This window comes from Salmo salar, chromosome 21 (genome assembly GCF_965601325.2).
Source record: "Salmo salar chromosome 21, fSalSal1, whole genome shotgun sequence".
Classification (NCBI taxonomy): Eukaryota; Metazoa; Chordata; class Actinopteri; order Salmoniformes; family Salmonidae; genus Salmo; species Salmo salar.
The window spans coordinates 36493309-36514371 of NC_138311.1; the positions used below are offsets into that span (position 1 = coordinate 36493309).

The 21063-nt window shown below is 40.8% G+C and overlaps 1 protein-coding gene across 4 annotated transcripts in view; it reads right to left on the reverse strand.

Annotated features, from left to right (window-relative positions):
* ub2e3 (Ubiquitin-conjugating enzyme E2 E3) overlaps positions 1-18011 on the reverse strand; it is a 61090-nt gene extending 43079 nt beyond the window's left edge. Inside the window, exons 1-3 of one of the 4 annotated variants that reach the window (XM_014165029.3) lie at positions 17866-18011; positions 16450-16669; positions 15046-15096 (exon numbers count right to left, since the gene is read on the reverse strand). In XM_014165029.3, coding sequence (XP_014020504.1) covers positions 15046-15096; positions 16450-16658 — 260 coding nt within the window. In that variant the 5' untranslated portion in view covers positions 16659-16669; positions 17866-18011. Of the gene's footprint in view, positions 1-15045; positions 15097-16449; positions 16670-17829 lie in introns of all 4 variants that reach the window. The other 3 variants (XM_014165028.3, XM_045704326.1, NM_001140271.1) reach the window with 3 other exon arrangements.
* Between the last annotated feature and the right edge of the window lie 3052 nt (positions 18012-21063).

Below are 21063 nucleotides of genomic sequence, written 5' to 3' on the forward strand. Positions count from 1 at the left end.
ACATCAATGCCTTTCTTTAAAACCAATACACAAGTACATATTTTTAAACCTGCATATTTAGTTAATATTGCCTGCTAACATGAAATTGTGTCACTTATCTTGCGTTCATTGCACGCAGTCAGGGTATATGAAACAGTTTGGGCCGCCTGGCTCATTGCGAACTAATTTGCCAGAATTTTACGAAATTATGACATAACATTGAAGGTTGTGCAATGTAAGAGGAATATTTAGACATAGGGATGCCACCCATTAGATAAAATACGGAACCGTTCCGTATTTCACTGAAAGAAAAAACGTTTGTTTTCGAGATGATAGTTTCCGGATTCGACCATATTAATGACCAAAGGCTCGTATTTCTGTGTGTTTATTATATTATAATTAAGTCTATGATTTGATAGAGCAGTCTGACTGAGCGGTGGTAGGCACCAGCAGGCTCGTAAGCATTCATTCAAACAGCACATTTTGCCAGCAGCCCTTCGCTGTGCTTCAAGCATTGCGCTGTTTATGACTTCAAGCCGGGTGGGTATAATTTGTGGAATGTTCCAACAGGAATCTATTCCAAAAACTTCGTAAATAACAAGGTTGCCAAAAAACAACGCATACAAAGTTGTATAGCGGCAGAATAAGATACCGGGTAGGGAGTGGTCTATTTCATTGCGTTTTTCACTCGTCACGTTTATTCCGAAGAATGTCTGTCCTCACTCTGGTTACCTATGGACAAACATTAAGAATAAGCTGCGTGGTGAGTTGATGCCTATTCGGCAGCTAGTTAGCTAGGTTTGTATGCGTTGCTACTTTGTATGCGTTGTTGGTTGGCAACCGTTTCCTTTACGTTTTTTGGAACAGATTCCTGTTGGAACATTCCACAAATTATACCCACCCCTTCAAGCCTATCAACTCCCAAGATTAGGCTGGTGTAACCGATGTGAAATGGCTAGCTAGTTAGCGGGGTGCGCGCTAATAGCGTTTCAAACGTCACTCGCTCTGAGACTTGGAGTAGTTGTTCCCCTTGCTCTGCATGGGTAACGCTGCTTCGAGGGTGGCTGTTGTCGATGTGTTCCTGGTTTGAGCCCAGGTAGGAGCGAGGAGAGGGACGGAAGCTATACTGTTACACTGGCAATACTAAAGTGCCTATAAGAACATCCAATAGTCAAAGGTATATGAAATACAAATCGTATAGAGAGAAATAGTCCTATAATTCCTATAATAACTACAACCTAAAACTTCTTAACTGGGAATATTGAAGACTCATGTTAAAAGGAACCACCAGCTTTCATATGTTCTGAGCAAGGCACTTAAACGTTAGCTTTCTTACATGGCATATATTGCACTTTTACTTTCTTCTCCAACACTTTGTTTTTGCATTATTTAAACCAAATTGAACATGTTTCATTATTTATTTGAGGCTAAATTGATTTTATTGATATATTATATTAAGTTAAAATAAGTGTTCATTCAGTATTGTTGTAATTGTCATTATTACAAATAAATACATTTTTAAAAATTGTCCTATTAATCGGTATCGGCTTTTTTGGTCCTCCAATAATCGGTAGCGGTATCGGCGTTGAAAAATCTAAATCGGTCGACCTCTAGTCTATACACTCTTTGAAAAAAAGTTGCTATCTAGAATCTAAAAGGGTTCTTTGGTTGTCCCCATAGGAGAACCCTTTGAAGAACAGTTTTTGGTTCCAGGTGGAACCCTTTCGGTTCCAGGTGCATGGAACCTAAAAGAGTTCTACCTGGAACGAAAAAGGGCTCAACCTGGAACCAAAAATGGCTGTCCTATGGAGAAACCCTTTAGAACCCCTCTTTAAGCGAGTAGCATACACACTAACAATGCTTCTTTCCCTGATCTCTTTCTGAACTACAGTAGGCTAAATGCAAAGCAGATCACCAATCACATAACTCATTTACCAATTACATACAAATTAGATTGTATGAATAAATAAATGGAACATGGATAAATAAGAGAAGGCTTTTTCATAATTTTGATAATATCCCTAAATTCTTCGTCTACAGTATCCCTCTGGAAACCAGATGATGAAAAGGATTGATGTTTTCCACCTGCTGTTTCCTAATAAGAAGAGAGCTAGGGACGGACAGATGGTGAAATATACCCCGCCATGCAGAATTAACAATCAATACACAAGACAAGCAAACAACAAGAACAGCTCCAACGTATACATGGACCTAAAGTTGGGAATTTGAACCACACAATTGTATCTTTAACAAAATCATTTATATTACTATGTATCCTTTATTTTACCAGGAAAGTCACATTGAGATTGACATCCTCTTTTCAAGTGAGTCCTGACTGGATATGCAGGGCAGATACAGATGGTTCAATCCATTTTCTAGTGCTGTTGATGATGGCTTTTTAAAGTCAGGTGTCTTTAATACTGTATTATAAACCCTGTAGTGTAGTAACCTATTCACCTCCATCTAGGCCAACCTGTCTACACATCTTTATATTCAGAATTGCAATGTTAACAACCGACAATAATACAGTCACAAAACCACGACTTTCACACTCTGGGCTTTCCTCCCTCATAAAGAGGAATCTGATAACGATGCATAATAAGGAGATTGTGTCACGACTTCCGCCGAAGTCGGCTCCCTTCCTTGTTCGGGCGGCGTTCGGCGGTCGACGTCACCGGCCTTCTAGCCATCGCCGCTCCTTTTTTCATTGTTCCATTTGTTTTGTCTTGTTCCCCGCACACCTGGTTTACATTCCCTAATCACACTGCATATATATATTCCTCTGTTCCCCCCATGTCTTTGTGTGGAATTGTTTTTGTTTTGTGGTTATTATATCGCGCTAGTCTGGTTTTTCACCCTGGGCATTGCCTGTACCCTATTTGGGGGGAATTATTGGTGAACCTTATTGTTCTATTATTGACGGTATTTTGCGCTTCACTTTTGCCGGTTGGCTTGAGTTGTAGCTGTTTGCGCCTGTCTGTTTGTTGCACTTGGCTAATAAAGACGCCTGATCACCTATTCTCTGCTCTCCTGCACTTGACTCGAATGACCAGCAGCGAAAACCCTGACAGATTGAATATGCTGCCCCCCCCTCTCTCCCCTTCCCCCTCCCTCGTGCTCTCCCTCTCTCTCTCTCTCTCTCTCTCTCTCTCTCTCTCTCTCGCTCTCTCTCCCTCTCTGTCTCTCTCTCTGCATCTCTCGCTCGCTCGCTTCCTCTAACACCTCTCTCTCTCTATCTCTGCAAATGTATTGATTAGTAGTGTGGCGCTGGCATGTATAGTTGACGTTTTAAGGGCTCCTGACCAATTCTGCAGTTGTGTGTATTTCTTGCGCTGATCTTTAATTGTACATAATGTTTCCTATGACTGAAAAGAGCTTCTGGACATCAGAACAGCGATCACTAATCTCGATTTAGTTGAAGAATTCTACTTTAATGACTCGGCCGCGCAGGACATACTGCTCATCTGGGACCAGCCCCTAATCCACGAGACGCGGAAGAGGAAAAGACAGAGAGATATAGAGGCCGACATGGGGGCAGCCTGATGGAACTACGGAGGCGAGTAAATAAACGTCCTCTACCCTCTGTTCTATTGGCGAATGTGCAATCATTGGAGAACAAACTAGACGAGTGCCGTTCGAGATTATGCTTCAAGTCGTGGCTGAACGAGAACAGAGCGGCAGTGTCTCATAAACTCAAGGGCGGGGGTGTATGTCTCTTTGTTAACAACAGCTGGTGCACGATCTCTAATATTAAGGAAGTCTCGAGGTTCTGCTCGCCTACAGTGAGGGAAAAAAGTATTTGATCTCCTGCTGATTTTGTACGTTTGCCCACTGACAAAGAAATCTTTCATTTTAATGGTAGGTTTATTTGAACAGAATAACAACAACAAAAATCCAGAAAAACGTACGTCAAAAATGTTATAAAATGATTTGCATTTTAATGAGGGAAATAAGTATTTGACCCCTCTGCAAAACATGACTTAGAACTTGGTGGCAAAACCCTTGTTGGCAATCACAGAGGTCAGACGTTTCTTGTTGTTGGCCACCAGGTTTGCACACATCTCAGGAGGGATTTTGTCCCACTCCTTGTTGCAGATCTTCTCCGCAAGTCATTAAGGTTTCGAGGCTGACGTTTGGCAACTCGAACCTTCAGCTCCCTCCACAGGTTTTCTATGGGATTAAGGTCTGGAGACTGGCTAGGCCACTCCAGGACCTTAATGTGCTTCTTCTTGAGCCACTCCTTTGTTGCCTTGGCTGTGTGTTTTGGGTCATTGTCATGATGGAATACCAATCCACGACCCATTTTCAATGCCCTGGCTGAGGGAAGGAGGTTCTCACCCAATATTTGACGGTACGTGGCCCCGTCCATCGTCCCTTTGATGCGGTGAAGTTGTCCTGTCCCCTTAGCAGAAAATCACCCCCAAAGCATAATGTTTCCACCTCCATGTTTGACGGTGGGGATGGTGTTCTTGGGGTCATAGGCAACATTCCTCCTCCTCCAAACACGGCGAGTTGAGTTGATTCCAAAGAGCTCCATTTTGGTCTCATCTACTTTCACCCAGTTGTCCTCGGAATCATTCAGATGTTCATTGGCAAACTTCAGACGGGCATGTATATGTGCTTTCTTGAGCAGGGGGACCTTGTGGGCGCTGCAGGATTTCAGTCCTTCACGGTGTAGTGTGTTACCCTTGGTGACTATGGTCCCAGCTGCCTTGAGATCATTGACAAGATCCTCCCGTGTAGTTCTGGGCTGATTCCTCACTGTTCTCATGATCATTGCAACTCCACGAGGTGAGATCTTGCATGGAGCCCCAGGCCGAGGGAGATTGACAGTTCTTTTGTGTTTCTTCCATTTGCGAATAATTGCATCAACTGTTGTCACCTTCTCACCAAGCTGCTTGGCGATGGTCTTGTAGCCCATTCCAGCCTCGTGTAGGTCTACAATCTTGTTCCTAACATCGTTGGAGAGCTCTTTGGTCTTGGCCATGGTGGAGAGTTTGGAATCTGATTGATTGATTGCTTCTGTGGACAGGTGTCTTTTATACAGGTAACAAGCTGAGATTAGGAGCACTCCCTTTAAGAGTGTGCTCCTAATCTCAGCTCGCTACCTGTATAAAAGACACCTGGGAGCCAGAAATCTTTCTGATTGAGAGGGGGTCAAATAATTATTTCCCTCATTAAAATACAAATCAATTTATAACCTTTTTGACATGCGGTTTTCTGGATTTTTTGTTGTTATTCTGTCTCTCACTGTTCAAATAAACCTACCATTAAAATTATAGACTGATCATTTCTTTGTCAGTGGGCAAACGTACAAAATCAGCAGGGGATCAAATACTTTTTTCCCTCACTGTAAGTTAGAATATCACATGATAAGCTGTAGACCATACTATTTACCAAGAGAGTTTACATCTATTTTGTTAGTAGCTGTCTACTTACCACCACAAACCGATGCTGGCACTAAGACTGCACTCAACAAGCTAAATAGGGCCATAAACCAACAAGAACATGCTCATCAGAGACAGCGCCCCTAGTGGCCAGTGACTTAAATGCAGGAAAATTGAAATCCGTTTTACCTAATTTCTACCAGCATGTCACCTGTGCAACTTGAGGGAAACAAACTCTAGATGACCTTTACGCCACACACAGAGACGCATACAAAGCTCTCCCTTGCCCTCCATTTGGCAAATCTGACCATAACTATACCCTCCTGATTCCGGCTTACAAGCAAAAACTCAAACAGGAAGTACACTAAGAAAAAAGGGTTATTCGGCTATCCCCATAGGATAACCCTTTTTGGTTCCTGGTAGAACCCTTTTTGTCTCCAGATAGAACTATTTTGGGTTCTATGTAGAACCCTTTAGGGAAGGGGTTCTACCTGGAACCAAAAGGGTTCTATTTGGAACCAAATAGGATTCTTCAAAGGGTTCTCCTATGAGGATAGCCAAAGAACCCGTTTAGGTTCTAGATAGCACATTTTATTCTGTGTACCAGTGACACGCTCAATTCGGAAGTGGTCCAATGAAGTGGATTTTAAGCTACAGGACTGTTTTGCTGTTTATCTGATGGCATTGAGGAGTTCAACACATCAGTCACCGGCTTCATTAATAAGTGCATTGACGACGTCATCCCCATAGTGACCGTTATACATATCACAACCAGAAGCAACGGATTAAAGGCAATATCCGCACTGAGCTAAAGGCTAGAGCTGCCACTTTCAAGGAGAGGGACGCTAATCCAGACACATAAGAAATCATGCTACGCCCTCCGCCCTCTGACGAACCATCAAACAGGCAAAGCATCAATACAGGACTAAGATCAAATCCTACTACGCCGGCTCTGACCCTTGTCGGATGTGGCAGGGCTTGCAAACTATCACGGATTGCAAAGGAAAACCCAGCCACGAGCTGCCTAGTGACACGAGCCTAGACGAGCGAAATGCCTTCTATGCTCACGTCGAGGCAAGCAACACTGAACCATGCGTGAGAGCACCAGCTGTTTCGGACAACTATGTGATCACGCTCTTTGTAGCCAATGTGAGTAAAACCTTTAAACAGGTTAACAGATAGATTACCAGGACGTGTACTCAGAGCATGCGCTGACCAGCTGGCAAGTGTCTTCACTTACATTTTTAACCTCTCCCTGACCCAGTCTGTAATACCTACACTCTTAGAAAAAAGGGTTCCAAAAGGGTTCTTTTCTGAGGGATAGGTTTCTACCAAGAACCGTTTTGATCAGAATAACTGCTTTTTGGAAGACGCAGGTTCTTTGTAAGGCAACGGGTTGTACCTAGAACCTTTTACATCCTAAGAACCGTTTTTGGAAGAAAGGGTTCTTTGATGATTCTTTGGAAGGCAAGAAGCCTTCTACATAGAACCATATATCATATTTTCCAGCATTCTCTATTGTTTGCTTTACTATAATATCTGTATTTGTGCATGTATATTGACTGGTTGATACATTTTATGCTACACAAAGATAAATAACATACAGTTTTCTAAACTAATACAATCTGTTAGTGATTGGATTTATTGCACCTGTTACAGAGATGGTTATTCCAGTTTAGATGATTGAGGTAGTCTCAGTATTCAAATCTTCCTTACCTTGGCAGTCTTTCTGAATGCAGGTTGCAGGTGATTAAAACATTCCACTTGTTGGATATCGTAACTGGATGGATTCCAATAGGAATTACACAGCACTTTGCAAGCCAGCATAATGTGACTTGCAGGCCTGATGTGACCTGTAAACCAGGAGTTTTCTAACACCCCTGTGTTAGGGTATAACCTGTTCCTCAAAGAAAGGCCTTATGCTATATGTAATTACATTTTAAAGGATAATAAGGCTGGTGGAACCGTTCATAGAGGGTTCTAGGGAGAACACTCCAAAGATAAAATGGTTCTAACACCATCATTAAGTTTGCCGACGACACAACGGTGTCAGGTCTGATCAACGATGACGATGAGACAGTCTACAGGGTGGTGCCAGGACAACAACCTCTCCCTCTACGTCAGTACGCCAAAAGAGCTGATTGTGGACTAGAGGTCGACCGATTATGATTTTTCAGCACCGATACCGATTAATCGGACGATTTTTATATATATATTTGTAATAATGACAATTACAACAATACTGAATGAACACTTTTATTTTAACTTAATATTATACATGAATAAAATCAATTTAGTCTCAAATAAATAATGAAACATGCTCAATTTGGTTTAAATAATTTCCAAAACACAGTGTTAGAGAAGAAAGTAAAAGTGCAATATATGCCATGTAAAAAAGCTAACGTTTAAGTTCCTTGCTCAGAACATATGAAAGCTGGTGTTTCCTTTTAACATGAGTCTTCAATATTCCCAGTTAAGAAGTTTTAGGTTGTAGTTATTATAGGAATTTATAGGACTATTTCTCTCTATATCATTTGTATTTCATATACCTTCGACTATTGGATGTTCTTATAGGCACTATAGTATTGCCAGCCTAATCTCGGGAGTTGATAGGCTTGAAGTCATAAACAGCGCTGCACTTCAAGCATTGCGAAGAGCTGCTGGCAAACGCAGGGAAGTGCTGTTTGAATTAATGCTTATGAGCCTGCTGCTGCCTACCACCGCTCAGTCAGACTGCTCTATCAAATATCAAATCATAGACTTAATTATAATATAATAAACACACAGAAATACGAGCCTTAGGTCATTATTATGGTCAAATCTGGAAACTATCATTTCGAAAACAAAACGTTTATTCTTTCAGTGAAATACGGAACCGTTCCGTATTTTATCGAACAGGTGGCAACCCTAAGTCTAAATATGTAGGTTTAAAAAAATATACTTCTGTGTATTGATTTTAAGAAAGGCATTGATGTTTATGGTTAGGTACATTCGTGCAACGATTGTGCTTTTGTTAAATCATCACCCGTTTGGTGAAGTAGGCTGTTATTCGATAATAAATTAATAGGCACCGCATTGATTATATGCAACGCAGGGCAAGCTAGTTAACCTAGTAATATTATCAACCATGTGTAGTTAACCTGTTAGGGCTAGGGGGCAGCATTTGCACGTCTGGATAAAAAAAATGTACCCGATTTAATCTGGTTACTAATCCTACCCAGTAACTAGAATATGCATATACTTATTATATATGGATAGAAAACACTCTAAAGTTTCGAAAAATGTTTGAATGGTGTCTGTGAGTATAACAGAACTCATTTGGCAGGCAAAACCCTGAGACATTTTCTGACAGGAAGTGGATACCTGATGTGTTGTATTGACTTTAAACCTATCCCATTGAAAAACACAGGGGCTGAGGAATATTTTGGCACTTCCTATTGCTTCCACTAGATGTCACCAGCCTTTACAAAGTGTTTTGAGTCTTCTGGAGGGAGATCTGACCGAACAAGAGCCATGGAACGATGATGTCCCATTAGACACCTGGCGCGCGAGTTCATGTTGGGTACCCTCGTTCCAATACGTTATAAAAGAGTATGCATTCGTCCACCTTGAATATTATTCATGTTCTGGTTAAAAAAGGCCCTAATGATTTATGCTATACAACGTTTGACATGTTTGAACGAACGTAAATATATTTTTTCCCCTCGTTCATGACGAGAAGTCCGGCTGGCTTAGATCATGTGCTAACAAGACGGAGATTTTTGGACATAAATGATGAGCTTTTTTGAACAAAACTACATTCGTTATGGACCTGTGATACCTGGAAGTGACATCTGATGAAGAGAATCAAAGGTAATGGATTATTTACATAGTATTTTCGATTTTAGATCTCCCCAACATGACGTCTAGTCTGTATCGCAACGCGTATTTTTCTGGGCGCAGTGCTCAGATTATTGCAAAGTGTGATTTCCCAGTAAGGTTATTTTTAAATCTGGCAAGTTGATTGCGTTCAAGAGATGTAAATCTATAATTCTTTAAATGACAATATAATATTTTACCAATGTTTTCTAATTTTAATTATTTAATTTGTGACGCTGACTTGACTGCCGGTTATTGGAGGGAAACGATTTCCTCAACATCAATGCCATAGTAAAACGCTGTTTTTGGATATAAATATGAACTTGATAGAACTAAAAATGCATGCATTGTCTAACATAATGTCCTAGGAGTGTCATCTGATGGAGATTGTAAAAGGTTAGTGCATCATTTTAGCTGGTTTTATGGTTTTGGTGACCCTGTCTTTGACTTGACAAAACATTACACACAACTCTTGTAAATGTACTGTCCTAACATACTCTAAATTTATGCTTTCGCCGTAAAACCTTTTTGAAATCGTAAAACGTGGTTAGATTAAGGAGATGTTTATCTTTCAAATGGTGTAAAATAGTTGTATTTTTGAAAAATTTGAATTTTGACATTTATTTGGATTCAAATTTGCCGCTCTTGAAATGCACCTGCTGTTGATGGAGTGCACCACGGGTGGCACGCTAGCGTCCCACCTAGCCCATAGAGGTTAACTAGTGATTATGTGAAGATTGATTGTTTTTTATAAGATAAGTTTAATGCTAGCTAGCAACTTACCTTGGCTCCTTGCTGCACTCGTGTAACAGGTAGTCAGCCTGCCACGCAGTCTCCTCGTGGAGTGCAATTTAATCGGCGTCCAAAAATGCCGATTACCGATTGTTATGAAATCTTGAAATCGGCCCTAATTAATCGACCATGCCGATTAATCGGTCGACCTCTATTGTGGTACCATCCACATTAATGTAGAAACATATTATATTCTTATTTACAATAAAAGTGACTCCAAAATGACACAATAGATTATTTACCATTCATTTCTATTGGCCACAAAATGATCTGGAACACAACCAAAACAAACAGCAAACACATCCTACAAATGTGTAGAGTCACAAGCTTGATGTAGTCATTGCATGCTATGAGTATGGGACCAAATACTTAACTTTTTACTACTTTAACACACATATAAGTGAATTTGTCCCAATACTTTTGTTCCCCTAAAATGGGGGGACTATATACAAAAAGTGCTTAAATTTCTAAACAGTTCAACCGATATGTATAAAAATACCCTTAAATTAAAGCTGACAGTCTGCATTTCAATCCCATAGTCGTTGTATCATTTGCTTGAGTACAGAGCCCAAAAAATGTAATAAATTGTCAATACTTTCGGAGCTCACTGTATGTCCATCATAAATGTGTATGTTTATGTGTGGTCTGACAAGCAATAGTAGTGTTTCTCAGTGGGGAAATATTGTTTGGTATTGGACGGTAATATATGTCTGCATTACTATACAATATTATCAGCACCAACAGGGACATAGAAACCAGGATATCCCTCATCCATCAGGTATAATAAGTCTTTGGGTTAATGATTAATAAAATATAATATAACATGTTTATTTTTACTAGAGGGAACGAGTCACTGGCCAATACGGACGAGCAGAACACAGGTAATGTTTGAATTAATCTGTTTAAGAATGGCATTCAGTCCATTAAGTCTGTATTTCTTAGCGTCAAATTGCAGGTGAGCTTGCACTTGGATTAGTCATTATAATAATTTAATTTGGGGGGTGCTTATATTTGTCCGGTTACACACTTGTGGGTGGACACTTGTACAAGAGTGTAATGGATATGTGTTTCATTGCAAATCCCAACTCCCCCTGAGACACCTGCCGGGAGTGGGGTCATGGCCAGGTTCACCATTGTCCAGCGAGCATGGAACGATTGGGGTTAAGTGCCTTGCTCAAGGGCACAGCGACAGATTTGTGTGTGTGGGTATGCAACCAAACTGACAACAGTGAACTAGGCTAGGTCAACCAACTGAAACCAGACCCAGGTTCCTTTTTTCTTTTCTATGATATGTCCAGGCCAGGCAGTGCTGCTGAAATGTGATGCATTATCATCAAATTAATGTAACATCCCAGGCAGCCTCCAGGTAAACAACGCACTGCGGAGACCGAGACTGCATCCCAAAAGGCGCCCTATTCCCTATACAGTAAACTACTTTTGACCAGAGCCTCAAATGTAGTGCACTATATAAGGAATAGGTTGCTATTTGGGATGCAACCAGACTGACTGACTGTCCTACTAATTGAAAGGGAAATCATGAGCCAGGGATGGAGGTGATATATAGGCATTGTGGGGTTATTATCTCCTTCTGCTGAGAACACACACAGGATCAGGGCCCCCCTGTCCATTTTATGATAGCCATAATGATCTGAAAGGCTAAACTGATCCTACATCAGCACTCCTACTCTGAGAGTGCACAGCGCAGAGCAGAGGATCAGACCATGAAAGGCCATCAAATCCCTGCATTGTCAATGACCATTATCAACGTTGTCTCAGGAATCCCCTAGTCGTGCCGCGGCACGATATCGATCCCCCGATTTTCTATTCAGAAGACACACGGTGTGGGCTGGAGCTCACCAATACCGCATTACCACAACAGGAAGCGGAGGAGGAGCACACATTCACCCACAGACATTAAGCCACATCTTGCTGATCAGTGGTCCATGATCCACGTCCTCACAGGGATACAGTGATCTGAGCTGCATCTTAGTAAGGAAGTCTTGCATGGCGAAGGTTAACTTAACCTATGCATACATGCAACATCAGCGTTTTAGACAACAGAATGTTTGTCAAAAGTAGTTTCTGATAAATGGCTCTTGACTAAAGGTAGCAGAAACTACATCAACGTCTATGACACCACACACTAACTGCTTCCATTTTAAAACCACAAATGTGGAGTCAAAGGAATTCATGTCGGATCTTAGTGTGATATTGTTGCAACGTGAATCATATCACACGGCGTCTTAAGAAAGGGGCTTTCAAAGGGTCAGTGGGCACAGTGAGGTTTGTTTAACAGGAAATAATTAATGTTTGCAGCCCAATAGAGGGGTGAAGGGGCTAGTCTAAAGAATGCCAGAACCCCCCCTTTAAACCCCGGGTCTAGAGAACAAAACAAAGACCATATGTCATAGTGCTGCTTCATGAATAAATCCTAGAAGGAAAATCCCGGGCCAGGGTCAAAGTCATTAGAGCTAATCGACTTCATGAATGAAACACATATTCTGAGGGATAACTCAAACTCAATGCAATCCAAATCATTTGGTCACTGTGTGTAATTTCTCCTTGGTTGAAGACATTTAAAATGCAATAAAAAAACAGTGAAAACACCCTCTGCCGGTATCTGTGCAACAGTGGTTTGATTAAAGAACGATTGCCCACCCCAGTAAGCAAAGTATTGTAAAGTTTATCAGGTTGCATGACAGCTATTCAATTACAGGAGACTCAGGACTGACAAAATGGCATTCAAGAATCTTTACAAACAGACCACAAAAAATACCTCCCAAAAACTTGTTTCATTAAATTAACAGCAAAAAGAATATAAAATTCCTCTGCAGTCATCAAAAACATAAAATCATACATTCACTAATTAAACATAATTACACTGAATCTGCAGCATCACATCTGTTTTATAAAACACATATCTATGTCAACTCTGTCATTTTTTAAAAATGTAACCTTTATTTAACTAGGCAAGTCAGCTGAGAACAAATTCTTATTTACAATGACGGTCTACAACGGCCAAACCTGGACAACACTGGGCCAATTGTGCGCCGCCCTATGGGACTCCCAATCACAGCCGGTTGTGATACAGCCTGGATATAAACACATATCTATGTTAACGCCAATATAAACACATATCTATGTTAACGCCGATATAAACACATATCTATGTTAACGCCGATATAAACACATATCTATGTTAACTCCGATATAAACACATATCTATGTTAACTCCGTTATAAACACATATCTATGTTAACGCCGATATAAACACATATCTATGTTAACGCCGATATAAACACATATCTATGTTAACTCCGTTATAAACACATATCTATGTTAACTCTGTTATAATCACATATCTATGTTAACTCTGTTATAATCACATATCTATGTTAACTCTGATATAAACACATATCTATGTTAACTCTGATATAAACACATATCTATGTTAACTCCGTTATAATCACATATCTATGTTAACTCTGTTATAAACACATATCTATGTTAACTCTGTTATAATCACATATCTATGTTAACTCCGTTATAAACACATATCTATGTTAACTCCGTTATAAACACATATCTATGTTAACTCCGTTATAATCACATATCTATGTTAACTCTGTTATAATCACATATCTATGTTAACTCCGTTATAAACACATATCTATGTTAACTCCGTTATAATCACATATCTATGTTAACTCTGTTATAATCACATATCTATGTTAACTCTGTTACAATCACATATCTATGTTAACTCTGATATAAACACATATCTATGTTAACTCCGATATAAACACATATCTATGTTAACTCCGTTATAATCACATATCTATGTTAACTCCGTTATAATCACATATCTATGTTAACTCTGTTATAATCACATATCTATGTTAACTCTGTTATAATCACATATCTATGTTAACTCCGTTATAAACACATATCTATGTTAACTCCGATATAAACACATATCTATGTTAACTCTGTTATAATCACATATCTATGTTAACTCTGTTATAATCACATATCTATGTTAACTCTGTTATAGTCACATATCTATGTTAACTCTGTTATAATCACATATCTATGTTAACTCCGTTATAATCACATATCTATGTTAACTCTGTTATAGTCACATATCTATGTTAACTCCGTTATAAACACATATCTATGTTAACTCCGTTACAAAAGATGGAATATAAGACAGTCTGCGTAAATGCAGCATCTGTTGCATTATTAAAAACATGACAGTGCAAAGACCATAGCTAAACGTAAATGATTTAACACATCAAAAACCACCACACCAGACTTTCCTCTCTGTCTCTGCTTTGAAGCCTAGCATTGAAATAATATAAATGTCCTGTTACGACACTATAATAGTAATACAATAAGTTAAAAAAATATCTGCAACAGTTTTGTGTGACAGTAGAACACATAACAGGCAGCCTTAAGGCATCTGCATGCTTCCCAACCGAAACAGTTCGGCAGAGTTTGTGCATATATTATGACTACATTTTGTGGCGTTTTTGTTCGTTTTGGACTTCGGCCAGGGTTTTTTCGGCTGTTCGGGTGCACAACATTTTTTCTGGAGGCAAGCCGAAGTTCCTAGACGAAGTCCACACCCCTTCTTCGGTGATTGGTCAACAGTAGAAATTGTTCAATAAAGTCTTTGTTGCCATTCAACGGGAGACGACTTGTTTTCATGAACATTTTTTCAGAGAAAAATATTGCACCAAACATCTTAGTTAGATGTAAAATTGCACGATTAAGATCTCTTCGGCAAAAACTGCAAAATTGATGACAGATTTCTTGTGTTATCTTAGATTAGTTATTACTATTTTGAGGAATAGAAATCATTTTCAAGCGAAGGTCTTTTAAGGGAGGATGCAAGCACACTCCTTCAATTCGACTAGCCGAGTTCAGCTAGTCACCAGCCGAACTGAAGCATGCTGACGCCTTTCAGCCTTATCAACAAAAAGAGCATCAACTGAGAATATAAATGAATATGAAATCTTTGCCATACCTGCAGTTAGGGGGTGGATCTAGAGTGATCTCAGCGAGCTCCTTCTGGATTCTGTGGAAGAGAAATGAGAAATGTGTTGAAGCTGTGAGAAGAGGGCTGTGAGAGGAGACTGTACAGCACTAGACTGGAGGGATGAACAATACACACACTAAAAACACTATGAAGTCAACAGACTTGTTTCTATCGTGGTCTTTGCTGTCAGAGAGAGAGAGAAATGAGAGAGGAAACGAGAAGCTGTGAGAAGAGAAGAGTTTACAGCACTAGACTAGAGATTTACACTGCCCTCTACCAGCGATGCTCTAACTGCACCCCCCCCCCCCCCTCCGCTCAGCACAGCTAACATGGCTGCTTCCTCTTTGTTCTCCCAGGCAGAACCCGAAGCCCAGAACAGCAAAACTTTCTCTCCTTCGTTACTCCCTGTCCGTTTACCCCAACACAACACTCTCACCCCCAGCACAAAGCTAGCCCCCTCACCTACCATCCCGCCGCTCATCCACCCATTCCAGTCACTTTTAGCACAAAATATTTTCTTTTAAAGCTTATATGCAAATGAGGCAGAGAGGGAGAGGGAGGGGGGAGGACCTTGGGTATATTTGACAGGGCCTTTAAACAGAGAGCTGCGTAGGGTGCTGTTACTAAAGCATTATTAACGCTGTGTAAGGGAGAAAAGGGGAGGATTTTGACATACTTGCCACTCAATACATGTGTATTCTCATCCACTGTTAGTACTTGATACATGTTTTTAAGACTATTGTGTAGACAAGTCAGTTTCTTTTTGAAGCTCAGATAAAATTGCATCCAACTGCTTTACATTTATTAGTTGGGCGTTAAAGTGATCATTCTCCTCTTACCAACACTAAATATAGTTGCATAGGCCTAATAAGAGGAATAGAACATTTGTCATAATAGTATTTTTGACCATTTTCTCCCTAAACTTAGAAACAGTTTTCTACAACCAAAGAAACACAGGTTGCAACACAGGAAAGACATCAACTGTGAGTGTGAAAATACCTATTTTACAATACTCAACAATCACAAGTATGTGAATTCAAAACAATGTAACCTCAGATACGCTAAGTTAGATGTAAACAAGTAATATTAAGTCCTGCTCTGCTCCTGTAGCCTAACTTGACAAACGATCCATATTCAGCGACAATAGACCAAGTAACCAAATAAAGGCATTACTATGATAATGTTGTTCCATGGCTTTAGTTTTTAACAATCTTATTTGGCACAGGAATAATAATAATAAAAAAAATATCTCTCCTTTGTGTCTCAAAGGATTAAAGCATTATAAATGAACCATAAATCATTCATTAGGCTACTCAGTTTAGCAGAAGGATCACGTAGACTACAGTATCCCTAATTGTAAGAATACAGTGATTATGATAATGAAGCCATTACCTTTTAGCACTAGTGGACAACTTGGCGGTAGTCTTGCTGGATAATTTGGTGGGTTTCTTCTGTTGCTGAGGAGGTGTGGGGGGCTGCTGCTTTCTCTCCTCTGCCTCCTCTGGCTCCGGCACCGCCGGGTCTCTCTGGTCCGCATCAGAACTACCACTGCTGGTGCTTGGACTCTCGTCATCTGACCGCCCCTGTCTTTCACTGGACATTTTGATTCCCCCTAAAAACCAAAGACAGAAAAGTTATCAAACTGATCAATGCAATAGAGGCTAGCATCTATAGACCTATAGTCTTTCACTGGACATATATTTCCCCCCATAAAGAAGAAAAGATAGACACTTAATAATTGGATCTCTCAATGGGATACATACATACAGAGAGAGAGATGCTGCTCATCAGACAGGTAGGTTATCATAACTCAACTTTACATAATTCTCTGGACTGGTAGACCCCTTTGTGGGTTGGTCTTTGGTTCGTGGCCGACATTAGTATTCATTTCTCAGAGTCTGTGTCCTGCTGTCGACTTACATGGTTGGATGTTGAACATTACCTTCTATTCATCAAAAGTTGTTTATAAACAATAGCTATAGACTATTTATACATAAAATCCATTAGAGTACTTAATTAAAATTCCTGTCATTTTGAAGGACAAACGATGTTCACGATGTTTCCATAATGGTCACACCACACGCCTATAGCAAGCTAGATGGTTAGATAAGGAGCACCAAATCATTCCATTAGCTCGGTCCAATTGGCTTTGAATAATCCCCCCCACAGAACCATAACACGAGTGCAAATTTGTTAGGCTACATTATCGCAGCTCATTTGTAGCCTTGTTGTTAATAAAAGCAGGCTCGGATTCAATCATTGTGACTACTGACTGACGTTACTAGGCTACCTTCGTTTTGTGGTGAGATTCCCGAAGGCTTTATCTGTCAAAAGCCAAGCAATAGGGGAAAACAACACAGAACACTCAAACAGCATACAGTCACCAGCGCACGAATATTGGTTGGGAGAACGCGAATGAAGAGCTGCAGGGAAAACGTAATTGCACCTATTTGCAGTAAGGGGGGCTCGCAAGGCATGCAGGCGAGCTAAATAAAACACAGCATGTTTCTCTCACTTTAGGAGAGCATTAATCGTATAAACCCGACGAATATGAGCATATTGATTATAAGTCATTTGACGCATTCTAAGGAACGATAAATGGTTCGAATCCGACCTAAGAATCCTTTGTAGAACGGAGAGGTTTGTTATGGTAGGAGACACTCCAGTATCAGCATGGTGTACCAACTGATGCATGAAGTCAGTTCCGAGCAAGCTCCCTCTAACACGACAGCGCTGAAAACACCAATAAAGGACGATCTTTCTCCGCCTAACCTAGACTCTCCCGGATCATTGGAGCTTCTTCTTTACCTTTGGCGTGGTCTCGTCTTGATCTGAGACGGGTAGGAGCGTTAAAAATCCGGTGGAAATGGAGCCGGAAAGACGACGAGCTCCGGCCAAGCTGTGGACATTGGAGAATCGGAAGGAAAGGAGACGCTGCAGTACTGGCTTGGAATCCAGGTGGCGCTGGATAGCGAGTGAGTCAATCGTTGCTTAGGGTCCATTGAGTCAAGGGGGTCGCTTTCACTCTCGCTTCCAAATGATGGTCGTGGAGCAAACGGCACGAAATCAACTGGCTGTCACTTCTTGCAGTCCTCTGATATTCGTTTGAGTAAAGGAGCACATGTAGGACTATTGTTGTTTTGGAGATTCGAAACAGCAGAGGGGAATTACATAACACAGGTTTGAACAAGGCTTGGTATGTTACAATTTACTACAGTTGAATACAATGTTGCTTTGTGAAAGTTTGCTGTGATTATTGCCTTGACTGCAGCTATTCATGGAACGGTAGAACGGTTACATTGTAAATAAACAAGGCTGTAATAGTATATCTTTGGAAAAACTTGAAAGTTGCCAAATACTTGTCAATGTATTACATATATAGGCCTATAACCTAATGTAATTGTGTTCTATCATGGAACATGATATTTTTACATGAAATGTTAATAATTTATAGAATATAGTATCATCATAGAATTCATTTAAAATATTCATCATAATTGGAGAACTGATTTTATTTGAAGTGGCATTTGAATAGGCTACTGTAGGTGCAGTTCTATTGATTGTTTACAGCACTTTATCATTGACCCATTCATTCAGAGGCAAAGGAAGCACCTATGTTATCTGTGTGATATAGTAAACTATTGCTGGGTCTTGAACAGGCTCTGTCTCCAAGGCCAGGTCACACAGTTGTAGTATGAGGTATGTCAAGTTTGAGGGCAGAAGCATGAAAGAATAGCCAACAACCTCAAACATTGGAATTGATTTGTGAATACCTCTCTGCACTACACACATTCAAATGAATGGCATGATGACAGCTTGGTTGAACTAAACAAATAAACGGGGTCTCCAGGGTGTCAGGTGTCAACATGAAGAATGCAGGAGTCAGAAAATAGTCATACACTGTCATGGCAGGTTGGAATGTGCAGTTGTCAGCCACTCACTCACAGGGAAGAGAGGTGAAATCAGCTAAATGTTCCGACTTCCGCAGCTGCCATAGGATGCATGTGCAAACAGGAGGAAGAGCTCCAACTCTTGACACGTGGCAGATAAACAGATAGTTGATTGCTAGAGGGGGAAAACACATTATCAGTGAATGATTTGCTAAGTACATGTCATGCCATTGTAATTACAAGATAGTAGACAAAAATGATACAATTGCTCAGTGTAGGCTTCAGTATCAGCTGCAACACACTTTGATGTCTCCTTCTCAGAATCTTTGATGGCTCCTTTTCAGAATCTGGAGGGGAAATGAGAATGGAAAGATTGTTTGGTTTGGCTGTGTGGCTAGAGCTGGCTAGCGCTCCCCATGTCTCTCTCCCCTGAGAGAGGAGAGAGCAAGTGTCTGACGTCTGGGCCTTATCGTCTGTTACAGCGCACTGACAACAGGGAGAGAAAAGGGAAACAGAGCTGCATGGATTCCTGCTTTCCTATTGATGTCATAAAAGTGAAATACAAGGCTCAACTTACCCATGATATGAATCAGATGTACAGTATGGAGAGAAATCTAGAGCATACATCAACAGAATGAACAAACGGTTACATTAGGAGTAGATAGTGGTCCTCTGTAGCTCAGTTAGTATTCTGAGATGGCACTGTACTGTACGGCTGCCGTTTTGTTAGCTCCAACCCAACTTTGTGATTCTTTTCACGTTTATTTAAATTTTATTTTCACAAAATGTATCCGCTATTTCTTATAACCAACAATAACTTTGAACATCAGTTCGGCAGTTACTTACCTCAATTCTGGCTTCAACTTTGACTTCGAATCATCTGCCCTGTGTTCTTTCTGTAATTCTGACACAATTTTGGGGGTTTCCAAGTGGAAACGTTAGTGTTACAGAGGCAAGAGAGGATGAGTCCTGCCGAGGTTAAGGCGAAGGGAAAACCTGCCACCTCTTCCCTCCATTCTACTGGCCAGTCACTTGATAATAAGAAGGATGACCAATCGCGGATTTGCTACCAACTGGACTCTGGTAACTGCAATATTCTCTGCTTTTCTGAAACATGGCTTTCGGACAAGATATCCCCCGATGGCTATCCAACTCTACGGATTCTCCATTCACCGAGCGGACAGGACAGTGGAGTCAGGGAAATCGAGAGGGGAAGGGGTTTGCCTCTTCAACAACAACAAATGGTGTGCCGAGTCGAGCGCAGTGGAAGTCTTGACCCATTGTTCACCCATCTTGGAATACTTGATGGTAAAAGCCGACCCTTCTACCTCCCGAGTGAGTTCTCAGCTCAGCTTTTTCAGCTTTTCGTAGCGGTTGTATGCATACCACCTCAGGAAAAGAAAAATAACAAGCTGACACTTAACAAACTGTACGAGGCTTTACATAAGCAACTTCCATCAACACGTCTCCTTCGCCACTAGGGGCGATAAAGTCCTAGACCACTGTTTCTCCACCCACAAGCAAGCATACAAAGCCCTCCCTTGTCCCCCATTCGGCAAGTCAGATCATGACTCCATACTCCTGTTAACAAGCAGAAGCAGGAAGTACCCGGGACTTGCTCCATTGAGAAATGGTCATCAGAATCAGAGATTATGCTAAAGGTATGCTTTGCTTGCTCTGATTGGAATTGGTTCCGAGACTCAGACGATAACATCAACGAGCTAACCACCTCCGTCACCGGCTTCATTAGGACATGCACCGGTGACGTTGTCCCCACTGTGAAGGTGACATTGTCCCCACCCTGAGGCTATGGCTGAGGACAGGAACAAGTACAAGACGTTCCGCTATGACCTCCACAGAGTCATCAAACAAGCAAAAGAATAATATAGGAAAAAAGTGGAATAATATTACACAGACTCCGATGCCCGTCACATGTGGCAAGGGCTTCAGTCAGTTACGGATAACAAAGGAAGACCCAGACATGATCGGCCCAATGATGCCTCTCTACCAGACAAACTCAGTGCATTTTATGCAAGCTTCTACAATAAAACACAGTGCCATGCGTGAGGGCCCCCACTGACCCAGAGAACTGGGTGATCTCAAGGCCGCGGGCTGG